At 37.0% G+C, this 13,751-nt stretch overlaps 2 protein-coding genes across 2 annotated transcripts; one reads left to right on the top strand and one right to left on the bottom strand.

The window, feature by feature from the left end:
- Positions 1-208: 208 nt before the first annotated feature.
- LOC113676832 (ubiquitin-fold modifier 1) lies at positions 209-1,958 on the bottom strand. The gene is made up of 6 exons (XM_027193552.2): positions 1,861-1,958; positions 1,708-1,764; positions 1,547-1,604; positions 1,353-1,392; positions 983-1,015; positions 209-348 (listed from the first exon to the last, which is right to left on the bottom strand). Coding segments are annotated over exons 1-6 (267 nt in total). The 5' UTR covers positions 1,863-1,958; the 3' UTR covers positions 209-271.
- Positions 1,959-4,190: 2,232 nt separating this feature from the next.
- Positions 4,191-12,285, top strand: LOC113676812 (adenylate cyclase type 9). The gene is made up of 3 exons (XM_027193526.2): positions 4,191-8,660; positions 9,288-9,332; positions 9,612-12,285. Exons 1-3 carry the CDS (start codon positions 5,232-5,234, stop codon positions 9,627-9,629), a joined length of 3,492 nt encoding a protein of 1,163 aa, XP_027049327.2. The 5' UTR covers positions 4,191-5,231; the 3' UTR covers positions 9,630-12,285.
- The last annotated feature ends 1,466 nt before the right edge of the window (positions 12,286-13,751 follow it).

Below are 13,751 nucleotides of genomic sequence, written 5' to 3'. Positions count from 1 at the left end.
ATAAGAAAAGCACGACTATACTACACATTTTAAAAAAAACTGAATACAAAAAATGAAACTATTGAACCCAAGCACATTAGTCAAAGAGAATATTAACTTGACAGAAATTTAAAAGTTTTTTGGTGTTTATCAAGTACATTTACTTACAAGAATTATATGATCAAGCATTGTTGTATTCCTCTGTATTTCAATAAATACTGAGAGAGTCTTTAAATGTGGGTAAAATGTATTTTATTCAGGTTATTATTAAGTCTAAATACAGTGTCATCTCCTATGTTATGAGCCTGCTTCCCACTCTGTCTCTTGGAATAATTCTCAGGTCTGATCCATGTTTTAAAAACACATTTCCTATGAAACAACGACAGGTTGGAAGCATGTTATAATTGTGCAAATTGTCCTTCACTAAGCTATTTTCAGTATTACCACAGTACACAGTAAGTAAATAAGCAATGTAACTAGGTGTAGGTCTAAATCTAAAACATGTCTCAAGAAAAATTCCTGTTGTGAATTTACTTTGAAAAGAAGCCAACTCTTAGAATGGTCAACAACCTCCCACCCAACAACTACTTGGATTACAGTATGCTTCAACACAACTTTGCATTTTTCTTGCCTCAACATGATCACAGGTTCATTTTAGACCAACTACTGAGTGGAGGGTAGGGGGGAGAGGAGAGGAGGCAGCGGTTAGTGTGAAGGTTAACAGAAAACATATTCACTTAGCAAACTGAGGTGGAAAGTGATATGTACTGTTACCTAATGACTGAAAGTGAGGGCCAAACAGGACAATTTTTGGCTCGAGTTTTGTGCATCATTTTCCCCCTATCTTTATCTTTTTATTTTATCCTACAGCTGACAGGTAATGCAGCTTTCAATCTATTGTCTGGGATCACCTAGAAATAAGAGGGTGGGGAGAGAAGGCAGATATGTTTGGATGAGGAAACATTCAGGTGAATTTACAAGATATACATGATAGGGTATTCACCTGCACTTTGTGATGGATTTATGCCAATGCCATCTAGAAAAGGAAAAGGTTCGATGAGTTATTAGATGCCTTGCACATTTTCCCTAAACCATCCATTACATCATTGAGAGAAAGCTCATCAGTTGTATTGCGATACTGGAATCACAGTTATGATAACCCACCCACAGTTCTTATCGCCATAGCTGTCTTGCCATGATCACATCATTTTTGCTTGCTGCAGTATCAGTTCCGACTAAGATCACAAAGAAATTGGCAGTGTACTTTAGGGGTTTAAGATCCTGATTAACAGCATTCAACCATATTCACTAGAAACGGTATAGCACTAAGGGAAGACTTTCCTTTTCTTACAGAGGAAATCAAAATAACTCACCGTTTGTAATAATTGCACTGGTAGCAGGAGGAACCTTGAACTTCAAACAAAATACGGAACGAGAACAATAAAGATCAATATTTGTTAACATAGTAGATCAGATCTTTATTCAAACAGCTTGTTTCAACTGAAGTTAAATGTTGCATATTGTTTTATGATTTGGTGATTCATCGCAAATCGGTCAGATAACTTACTTCTTCGGCGGCGAATTTTAAGACTGCTGTAAATGGCGTTTCCTCTGGAACACTAAGTCTGTAAATGGAATTTTAACGTCAATTACTGAGCAATATTTAAGGTTTAAACCCCATTTAACAAAAAGTTACTAATACTGGCATGAAAATAAGTTTTCACGTACACTTTGAATGGTAATTTCGGATCAGAAGTTAAAGTAATTTTGAAGGTTACTTTCGACCTAAGAGAAAGATAATAATGTTAGTAACACTAATAATGAAAGGAGAAGAAAAACCGAGGGTAAAAAAATTCTTATAGAGCCGACATTTTTACTAACATTTCGATATGTAACTTGTGTTTCTACGCAAAATTCAAGTGGAGAAAAGATCAGGCGGTCATCGCAGGTGTTCAAAAGAGGAGATCTGGGCTTCAATTAATATTTATTTTGCGTCATTTCCGCTAAAACTGATTTCCGGTTCAAATTTTCGAAGTCCCACTTCGAAAAACAAGCGAATTTCTTCGGAAAAAATATTGTAAAAAAATTGAAAGACAAAATCAGGTATATTTTTCACATAATGGAAATTTTTTTTGATTGTATACTTTGAAAAAGATGACAGGATCTGAGTGGAGAGTAGGGGGGATAGGAGAGGAGGCAGCGGTTAGTGTGAAGGTTGACAGACAACATATTCCGGCTTAGAAAACTGAGGTGGAAAGTAATATGTACTGTTACCTAATGACTGAATGTGAGGGCCAAAACAGGAATATTTTTGGCTCAAGTTCTGTGCAGCATTTTCTTCCTATCTTTATCTTTTTATTTTATCCTACAACTGGCAGGTAATGCAGCTTTCAATCTATTGTCTGGGATCACCTAGAAATAAGAGGGCAGGAGGTGGGGAGAGGGAAGGCAGATAAGTTCATCCAGATGAATTTACAAGATCTACATGATCTTTTTTGGTGAAGCTTGGTTTGGAATTCAGGGGACTGCTTCGTTCCCAGGACCAAAACCCTCTATCCTCATTCAACTAGTAAGTACTTTCGGGGGTGGTTAAGAAAACGACCTGAGCATGAGATTGTGAGAGAATTTGAAGAATGCTCATATCTTACACGTGAGCCAGTTTTGGCTGTAACACTTGAGTGTGGTAAAACACGATTACAGCTGGTTTAAGGGGCACGTCAAATGAGTTATTGGCTCTGGTATGAGTAAAAAGGATCAAAATGCAAATTAAGATTGTGTGAAGATGAGGACCTAAGAACAGACAGAAATAATTGCTTTAGTTTCCATAACATTAAGCTACAAGACCACATTTTTTTCTGTCTTATTGTTAAGCTCTTCCACCCGGGCTCTCCATACCTTAGAGTCAGTTCAATTTTCTCGTACACTGCTCGGAAGAAGAAGGGATACCTGCATAATCAATTTTTCGGCCATGATTTCGACAAACTGAAGATGATCAACCCCGGCATGAGTGCTGCGTCATACAACCTCTGATACAGAAATTAAAACGTAGACGCTATAAACTTGTTATGCGCCTGAAGAAGAGAAAGAACTTACCACAGAAATGTTAGTGATGAAAAGACTTAATCCTTAAAAAGAATGATATAGTTCTTGATAATATTTATGTGTCATTAAAGTTATTTTTACAGGTACTTGTCTATTTCTGGCGACTTAAATTTGAAACTGAGCCAGCTTGTCCGAAGTTTCCTTCTTTCCTGCATAGTATTTTTAAATCACTTATCTCTGCAAAAAATAGCAACGTTTCATAACACTTACCTATTTCACCGCCAATGTCAAGATCATTAAACCACAACAAACAGGATGAAGCTGAAGGAGGAACTACTAAATGGGACTGGGCTCAGTTCCAAAACCCAAAAATATTCCTGCTTTGGTCATAACTTTGTGGAATGGGGGTGTTTAGGCGCACGGATCAATCCACAGGGGTCCGTTAAAAAGAGTAGGTTATTTCACTTTTATTTAATTGTCCACAAAAGAAGCTGATTAACATGGTCTAACATTTTATTTTTAATAAAGGGAGAAAAACGTTAATTCAATGCTGACTAATGAAGGACCTCTTATCTTAGTGGTAGTGAAACTTCTCTTCCGTTTTATGCCCTCCTAACGACCTTTCCAGATTTATTCTTATTCGAAAAAAGTTACATAGCTAAGATCACGTTATAGCTGAGATCTTTCAAAGCTGTCATTCGTTCCTAAGCCCTCGCAGCCGATCAAAATACTCATCACATATGTTAATGTATTAATTTTTGTAAAACTTCTTCGCTTCTTGTTGCTACGTCGTTGTTTACTTTTAAATATTAGGAATGTTTGTCTTTTTAGCTGTTAGAATTTCCGTCAGCACAAAATGCAATTTTATTTCCATCTGAGTAACATTCATAGTTGTCAAGTTTATGGCAACACACAGCTATTAAGTGTACAGACTTATGTCAACTTTGTACGCAGGGAGAAAGGTAAGCACCTATGGCCCGCTACACATACCATTTGATGTATTTACTTAGTCAGCTTACTAAATCCTGTATCCGCTACTAACGTATGGCCAGTTTAAGCCATTTCTGCTCAGTATTTCATAAAGATTTCATAGGAACCTCTTCGTGCTTTTTCTTGTTGTTGCTTTATTTAGGCGTGGAGTCGTTTTGTCGTCACTTAATGAAGATCCAGGCTAACTCGAGGACAAATCTTTCGGTTTGTTCTTCGTGTCTATCTTTAGCGCATAATATTTTCCCCAGCATTTAAAATATTTTCCTCGCTCCCTCAAGAATCTTTAAAAAACACAGACAAACACTATTAAAAACAACGCCTGTTCCCTTAAAATCTCCCATTAGTACTTAAAAGGATCTTAACAGTTTCTTACCCAAAGAATATGATATAATAGAATTACTAATCCATGAAATCCTTTTTGTTTGCAATCACATTTAGTGCAAATTAGCTACATTATCCTAACTATTTACTAGAATTCCCCCTCATTACCCTTGCTTCTTTTAATTCCTGTCCCTGTTCTACGTTTTACCAGTCGGACATTTATAGCCCCTATTCCGAGGGGGGAAAGGGGGGGGAGGGGAGTTACCTGACATGATCGATTAGCATATTTCCGTTTGCTTCTCCAAAACCCTCCATATTTATGCTTGTATATTTACACAATTCACTCCCCTCGTTACGCATATATTTTTCTTAAACCATCTGACCTTCCCTTGGTGTTAAATTCTACAAAATCATTGAAATTTGAACCAGCCATTAGTGACCTATTTGTTTTCAGCGAAAGTACAAGTGGTTTGAGCATGCATGACCACAATGCGAAGAATTTGCTAAAAATAGGTTAGATGTTCAACTGGCTGTCCTTTCACACCAAACCTAAAACACAGGAAGCCTCACAGCCACTTAGACGACACCAAATGATGTCACGTGTAGCTATAGATCACGTGATATACGCCTCGGAAAAAAAGAGCTCGCATTGAGCGTGTATATTTTCTTCATGTACTAAAGTTTAGAGCCGCTGAAAGTTAAGTGCTTTCGCTCAGGAAATCCCTGAATTCCCTTTTGATGTCGAGGAAGAAGAGCATTTGGCGGAAAAGGTAGTGGTTGAGGTCCTGATATACCGATTGCTCTTAAAATGACTTAGAAGACGCTAAAGAGATGATTTAGTTAGGTGATCAACACCGGGGAAGCCTTGAAAAGCAAGCTGTCTTTCTTTGGATAGTGAAATGGCTGGTGAGGAAAGGTCTGGATACTCTATCAGCACAGATCCAGAGTCCATGAGTGTCGAATTAAAACCGTCATACGCTTCGGTTAAAAAAGAGAGGTCTTTTTCACAGGTCGATACGCGCTCGAAAAAAGGTTGTATTCCCTTGTTTTTTGAGCGAGCTTCTTCTCAATGGTGGAAGCCCTCATTTGATTCGGAAATTTTGGAAGAGGAGTTTCAGCGTTTCACTTCCCACAACCAAAGGCGTCTCGTCCACGCTCTCGTATTTGTATGCCTCGTTTGTGTCACCTGGGGGATATTTTTTGCGGTTCTGCTCAAGAGTGAAGGCTATCAGATCTTAGTAGGAGCTGGGTTTTTTTTGGGGTTAGTGATCTCCTTAATACTGTTTACTAAATTCAGCAGATTGTACAAGAAATGTGCATCGTTTGTTTCGTTGCTCGCGTCTGTTTTACTGATCGCCATGGAACTTTGCCTGTTCGCTTTGCGAGAGAGGGGAACAGCTCTTTCGAACCCGGCTCGATTTTGTATGTGTACATGTGTTATCATGCTGATTTATACCATGATCCATTCGCTTCATTTGTACATCTGCATTGTAATGACGGTGGCTTTTTCTGTCGCTCACGAAGTTCTCTCTGACGTGGTCACCGACGAAAAGGAAAGAGACAGTCAGCCCAAGGAAATCATCTGTCGTTTAATTTTGCACATGTGTATTCATCTGTTTGGAATTCAAATCTTTTTCATGGCCCAAGTACGAGAAAGAAGCACTTTCTGGAAGGTTGGTCAATGTGTTGTTGCTCGTCGCGACTTGGAAATTGAAAAACAGGTGAAAGAACAGATGATCCGATCGGTAATGCCGGATTTAGTGGCCAAAGAGCTGCTTGTGGTCCAAGAAATGGAGGAAGATCCGAAGGACAGTACAAACGGCAAGAAAAGACGACGAAACAAAGGCCAGATGGTCTTCCGACCGTTTCAGATGCATCGCATGGAGAATGTCAGCATTCTTTTCGCCGATATCGTGGGCTTCACCAACATGTCTTCCAATAAGTCTGCTGAGCAATTAGTTAGGCTCTTGAACGATCTCTTTGGGCGCTTTGATCGCCTCACAGATATCAATAACTGCGAGAAAATCAGCACCCTTGGTGATTGTTATTATTGTGTGGCAGGATGCCCTGAAGCGACAGCCCATCATGCATTTAATTGTGTGGAGATGGGACTGGACATGTTGGAACAAATCAAAGAATTTGATGCGGACACCAAGAATGAAGTTGACATGAGGGTGGGCGTTCATACAGGGACTGTTCTATGTGGTATTGTCGGCTCGCTACGCTTTAAATTTGATGTTTGGTCCAATGATGTAAACTTAGCAAACCGTATGGAAACGGCTGGTCTCCCTGGACGTGTACATATCACTGCAACAACACTTAAGTTTCTTGCTGGTCACTATATTGTGGAAGATGGTAATGGCAGTTCACGTTATCATGGCTTGGAAGGTATTAAGACTTACTTCATTGTTGGTCGTAAGAACGGTATGAAGAAACCAATGAATCTGCTTCACCCAAGTGGACACAAAAAGAAACCAGCAATCCTAAACTCCATCAATGTCAGCATGAATGAGAATGCTTCTCATTACAGCAGTCCACAAGAAAACAAGAAGCATGTCAAGATCTCAGAACAGATTACCTCCTCAGATGTGATGTTTAACTCTGATTCAAACATTTCCAGTCAAGGTGAGTCAAGTTCGGACAATGGTCCTAAAATCCTTAAAGGCAACCTGAAAGTCAAGCCTGGTGTCATTGAAATGGACTATTGCAGTGGAACTTCAATCCGATCTGATGATGATGAGGAAGATTCTAATGGAAGAGTGCCAGAGGGTCAATGCTCTCCTCAAGTTTTGGGCTTATCCCTGAATGAAGCTTTAATGAGGGATACTCTGAGAACAAACAATGATCAGCAACTTGTCAACTTGATGAGTCAAGAGAGTACTAGCGATGAGTACTTTCACAGGTCAATGAACCCTTGCACCCTACAGTTTCATGACAGAGAAACTGAGGGACGATATCAGAATGAAGGTCAGGACTGTACGTTGTTGAACCCTTCGGTGACAACGTTTGCATCTCCCAGAGTGAACTTCTTTTTAGATGTGTTGCTTTCCAACATTATTTATCTAGTCATAATGATTTTAGGCTTCACGCTCTACCAACCTGTTCCATTAGCAGTGCAGGTCTTGTCGCCAATTTCAATTGTTATTGAAATAACATTGTTCTGCTTGACAGTTGCCAGAGCATTTCCACATTTATATTCTGTATGTATACACCAAATTGTTGGTTACATTTGCGGCTGGTTCACAAGCCATCTTATAGGAGCTCTTTTAATGTGTCTTCCCATGGGAACACTCTTTGCAAACTTCATGAACTGTAAGGACCGTACTGATTCAAAAGCAAGAGAATTCTACTCCTTAATATTTGCTGTGGCACTTTTACATTTCTGCAATTTCACTCAACTTACATCTTGGATGAAGACTGTACTTGCTGCTGTGTTTTCTATTACATACATTATTTTGCTTACTTATGACGAATTTTGTGCATTTCGGCCTGGAGCAGAATACAATGAGCGTTTAGGCTTAGAAATCATGGTTTGCATTGGCTTACTTCTGATTTTTGTGTGTGTGTTAAATCGTCAGTTGGAAATGAGCGTACGACGTAATTTCAATGGAGATGAGGAAGCTGCTAAAGACAAACGAAAAGCGCAAATGCACAAAGAGCAGGCTGCCTGGCTACTGGAGAGCATTTTCCCTAAACATGTAGCAGATGCACTGAAACTGTCTAGTCATTACTCACGGAACTATGAAAATGTTGGAGTAATTTTTGCTTCAATAGTAAACTTTTCTGACTTTTATGAAGAGAACTTTGAAGGTGGCAAGGAATGTATCAGAGTTTTGAATGAACTTGTTGGTGACTTTGATGACCTTCTGACAGACAAAAGCCAGTTTAGCCAAGTGGAGAAAATCAAGACAGTCAATGGCTCAACCTTTATGGCTGGGGCTGGCCTCTACCCAGAAGGTTGTGCCAAAAAAGATGCCCACCCATATGACCACCTGAAGCAACTTGTTGAATTTGCTTTGGGAATGATCAAGGTTGTTGACAAATTCAATGAACACATGCTGGGATTTGAGTTTCATTTACGGATAGGATTTAATGCTGGGCCAGTCACAGCAGGGGTCATTGGTACAACAAAACTTCTCTATGACATATGGGGAGACACAGTGAATATTGCAAGCAGAATGGACTCCACTGGTGTGAAAGGGAGAATACAGGTCAGCGAGGCATCTAAGAAACTTCTTGATGAATTCTTCACATTTGAGCGTAGAGGAACTATCCCAGTCAAGGGCAAAGGCCATATAACCACCTACCTCCTCACTGGAAGAAGAACAGTATGTGACATTCCTTTGTTTTTTTAAAATTTTTCAAATTTATGATACTGTTTTGTTCTATGGGCCTTAAAGAACATCCTTCATGGCAAGTTTATCTGATGTCTAACTTAACACAATTTCTTAATTTTAACTTTTTCTGATCCAAATTAGAGCCATGTTACTTAAACCCCCTGCCTTTAATCTACATTAGATGTCTCCATCCTTCCATGACTTACATAATATAAATTTCTTCTTCAAAAATCTTTGCATGTTAAGAAGAAAGATCACAAAAAGTAACTAAAATGTAAAATAAAGGATATTTATGATTCAAAAGTAAATCTTTCAGGGGAAGAATTATAAGAAATGTTTTCCCAACTTTGTGGAGACCTGGTGAAGAAGAAGAGGTAGATATGTTTGGGCACACTTGCTTCAGTGTTCTCAGGACAGGTTACGGACTTTCTCACTCTCTTTTGACTTTTTCATTCAGAAATTTTTTGTAGTTTTTCTTGTTTTCTTCAAAAAACAACTCTTTCCTCTGGCAACAATAAAAAGGCAGCTGATATATTTACAAATCCAGTGGCAAGTTACTCTTTTGGCTAACAATGTGATGGATATATTTGATTCAACTCATTCACTTTTATGTTTTAGGAGGCAATTACAGAAGCTGGTGCTTGTATTTGTGAAGAAATCAGGGTTAGTTTACCTTTGTCTTTTCCTATATAATATACGTTCATCTGCAAATTTCCTGGTGGTACAATCTGAATTAGGTGATAACAATAACACACACTTTTTTTTTATTTGACGTAGTTATGAGTTTAGAAAGCTGTTTACTGTTCTTGCTCAGGGACTGTGTCCTGCGGAATGGTTAACTTCCTCAAATTTTTACTGGAAGAAGTGATAGTAGTTGTTATTTTTTTTGTGCTTTGTCTAAGATTTTCTATTTGTTTTTTGTTGTTGTTTTTTTTTTTACAGGAAACTGTCATTGATTGAGAGTGAAGTGGCAGGCATCTTGTAGTCATGTATGTTATTGCATATAAATATACATATACTATTATATATTAAAAATATAGGGTAATGACAAATTAAGTTGACATTTGTAAAGAATTAAAATTTTAAAGTATGTGCTCTTCATGTTATATTTAGTAAGTGTATATTTAAAATTAGATTGGAAAATAGTAAGAGTTCTATTGGAAACATTTTAAAAATACTTAAAAGAGAAAATTTTTAGATAAATTTGATGCCAAGTATAGCAAATGTAAAAGTAATTAAATAATATCATATAAGAAATATGTTTCTATGGATACAGAACTTCATACCCACTGATTTATTATTGACTCATAACAAAGAGGCAAAGATTCCCAAACAGATTTCTAACAGATGTATGTCCAACTTGAATTAATATTTCCAGCCTGGGTTTTGTTACTGAATGCAGTTGTTTGACCAAGTCCAAATGTTCCCAAATTGCTTTGGTTAAGAACCAGCCATAGATAGTAATTACTATTAGCATACATTGTAAAGCAGATCAAGCTTTACAATTTTTTTTCAGTGACCCATTTCTGTTTTCAGGTAGGTTTTTGATGGCTGGTTTTCCAAATTTCAGCATCTTTTGACAGACACAATTACTGTGGATGATCTGATTATGTGCTTTTAGAAAAGGGAAAATAAATTGCTTTCTTTATTTGTTTAATAAGCACATCTTCTGATTCTAGTTGTGTGACTCACCATTTGATATGAGAAAACATCATTCAAGGTAGCTATTTTTCCACTATGGGCATGAGTGAGAAGCATATCATCAGCTTCACTTATTTAAGCTTCAATCTGTATGGCTGACCTATTGTGTGTGGTCTTATCTGTTAACTGTGGGAGTCACTTATTTAAACAAAAAGGCAAGCTTTTTTAACACAATATTTTGTTATGCTGTCATGAAGTTCAGTCATCTTCATGGAGGAGTTAAAATTTGGATCCTGAAAAGTCTGGTTTTCCAATCAATATCTATGATAACCGGAATAGGTATCTGCTCTCTCACTTATAAGATGTTTTGCTGAATTATGTAATATGAATGTATTTCTCATTTTGAGCTTTCTTTAAGTGGTGATGGACAAATTTCTTATTAGTTTATTTCAAATTTAGTTACTGAACCTCACAAAAAGGATTTAATGCTCAGACAGTGTTACTTTACAGAACCATTTTATGTATTGTTAAATAAATAAATATTGAAATGCTGTTATTTGATGATCATTTTTTACGTGTTGCTGCCATTTAACATTCAAGCAATGAAAATCTTTCACTTAAAAAAAGTTAATTTTAACTGGATTGAACTTCAGTATTAACTGAATGCAAAATATTTGCAGTGACTAAGGTATCCAGCTGAAAAAACTACATAAACAGTAAATTGTTGAGTTCTAGCAGCCACAGCATAATTATTTACTTTGATTAAAGTTAAATGCAGGGTCATTTTGGATTTCATGATGAAAGTCAAATTAGTTAATTTATGAATTATGAGGATGGTTTTCCAACAACTTTTTCATGTTTTGATGCTTACTATGTGCCTCTCAGTTTTGTTTTAAATTACAAATTGATGATTAATACTTCACTGCCTGCTTGTCAATTAAAGACTGGCTTATTAAAATTAACTGCAATGACACTATTTTAACTGTAAGGTCAGTGTAGGAAGATTTTATAACTTTTGGTTTGCATGTATAATGAAACTACCTGTGACATGATTTAAATTATTCTGTTCAATACTCATGATGCAAGAGTTTTTTGATGGCATGACTGCTATTTTTGTTGGCTTAACATTGAAAGTACTGAAGCACACTCTAACAAAGTTTTAATGTTTTAAACACCTTTCAACAATGCAAGCATTTCCAACTAATTTTACTTGATAGATAAATGTTCATCTAGTCTTAAAGAATAATGTTATGAAAAAAGATCAAGACCATCATTCACTTACTACTTGCTGAGTGTGTGAAACAAGACAATACTTGATGCCCAAGGGTTGATTTCTAAAACTGTAAACATTCATTCGGGTTTAACTATTAAAACCTTAAAGCTTTTATGTCTCTTATGCCATAAATAGATGAATATTGTAAATATTTTACAGCGCACCTTTAGCATTAGGGTTACTTGTGGAAACCTGACCAGAAGTCATAGGAAGTGAACAGTAAATCCCATCTAAATGTGTTGTCTGTGCTTGCTCTGGTCACACTGGTTGGAACAACCGAGTTCATTGTTCTTTTCCTGTAATGTGATTGATTAATTTTGATAAAGCAACCCTGCTAACATTAGTGGCATTGTAAATCTCAACTTCCATGACCATCATTTTTTATATAGGATGTAAATATGAAAATTATGAATTAATTTTTTTGGTCTACAAACAATTAAATACTTAATTTAATTAATTCTAATTACTCAAATAATTCAAATATATTCACCAAAAATAACCATGAGATTTTTGTTGATTTATTTTTATAGCTCTAACAAATATTGATTCAACAAGATCTTATAGTTAGGTCAAGAACTAAACTTTAAAGTGTATGTTGTACATATTCTTGCAATAGCTGTTTGCTCCTTGGCTAAACATGTTTTATTGTAGGATAAAATTTATGTGTAAGTAAGTCAAAAAGAATTAAATGACAAAAGATGTTGTTGGGTCAGTGGTTGGTTCCCCCTCCCTTCCCCATTAAAGAAACAAACGCATTGGGAACGATCCTTCTCGTGTCCAGTTCAATACGTCTACTCCTTCAAATTGGAAATTAAAAATTTAAAAAAATAGTTTTTCAGTGGAATGTGTGACTGAGTTCGTGAACATTTTGTTGGGGAATGAAAGCATTACAATCTTAACAACAGTAATGAGAAACTGCAGCAGATTTGCTTGCCAGTGATATGAAACCTTTTATGAGGTCAGTCTGTCTAAGTTCCTTGATACTTGATAAAATGTAGTAAACCCATTCTTATAATAAGGGAACCTGAGTGAAGGCTTGCCAGTGTACAACTTTTTTTTAAAATATGACTTGAGCAATCTAGATCCATCGAACGTCCTGCAGGAGATAAATATCTGAAAACTACTTCGTCCTCATATTTTGGTCCTCCACTTTATTTCTTTCGTGGGCACTCCCGTAAGTACTCCTGCCCTGTAGGAAGGCGTTACAAGTGATACAAACTGTTTAACGGTTTCAGCTTAGCATGTTTCTTAGCGAAGTACAGTCATCAGATCTTTGTATTTCTTATCGGCGTGAAGTCCTGGGGCAACAAGTAAGGTGTGCGCAAAACCAGGTATTTCATCCATGTTGTCACACTTCACTTCTTTCTGGAATGGGAACAGAGTAAACTTCCTGTCAAGCAACTTACAGGGCGGTTACGAAGGGAGGGTACCTGAGCACTGGAGTTACCTATGCTACTTTCCCTCTCCCCCCTCATAACCCCTCTGTTATACGGACCACCAAAGCGTGTCTGCCCGATTGCAGCAACCATCTTCCACTGCTTCACACAAGTCGATCAACAACGACACATTAATTAAATATGGTAAAACGATACCTAATCCGCAAATCATGCCAAGGATTCGACTTAGAGTTATAGCAGAGTAAATTACTCATGTTAATGCCAAGCGCGGGAAAACGTTCAACTAATCAAAAGCGCGGGAAAATGCATGTGTGGCGTTGTTTAGATATGAATGAGAAACTTAATTAAAACTTAACTTAAAACTTATTAACTTAGTAAACACCTCTATTTTTTATTTACCTTCCCTGCACTGTTGATTTTACTGTTTCCTTGAAGCTTACAGTTTTCGGTAAATAGGCATGGAAGCCTTGATGCAGTGTTACCGAACCGCGATTGTCAATAATCAATACCTACTTTTCATAGACTGCATTGATCCATTTGGGGGAATTATTCTTCATCAGTGTTCATGTTTTTTTAATGAACTAGAAAGGATTCTGCAGAGAGTTGTCTGCTGCCTTGTTACTATCCCATGAGTTATCCGTAATGATAATTTACTTCTGTTCTTTCGGGCCCATAACGCAATCATGGTGTAACCGGTTTTCTTCATGTTTTCCTGATGAAGCCGATGATCAAATTCGTGTTTTTATGTCTTAAGTCAGAAAAAAATTGTCT

This window comes from Pocillopora damicornis, chromosome 13, assembly GCF_964200805.1.
Source record: "Pocillopora damicornis chromosome 13, jaPocDami1.2, whole genome shotgun sequence".
Lineage (NCBI taxonomy): Eukaryota > Metazoa > Cnidaria > Anthozoa > Scleractinia > Pocilloporidae > Pocillopora > Pocillopora damicornis.
Note: the sequence above shows the minus strand (reverse complement) of the source record. Positions and strands in the feature narration are given on the sequence as shown.

What these genes read in the sequence shown, in the direction of transcription:
- LOC113676832 (XM_027193552.2), bottom strand. An exon ending in TAAAATTCGCCGCCGAAGAA is followed by an intron (nt 1,393 to 1,546) that starts GTAAGTTATCTG and finishes TTTTGTTTGAAG; the next exon opens with TTCAAGGTTCCTCCTGCTAC. An exon ending in AAATCCATCACAAAGTGCAG is followed by an intron (nt 349 to 982) that starts GTGAATACCCTA and finishes GTTGTTTCATAG; the next exon opens with GAAATGTGTTTTTAAAACAT.
- LOC113676812 (XM_027193526.2), top strand. Translation starts at nt 5,232, where the DNA reads ATGGCTGGTGAGGAAAGGTCTGGATACTCTATCAGCACAGATCCAGAG. An exon ending in TCCTCACTGGAAGAAGAACA is followed by an intron (nt 8,661 to 9,287) that starts GTATGTGACATT and finishes TTTATGTTTTAG; the next exon opens with GAGGCAATTACAGAAGCTGG.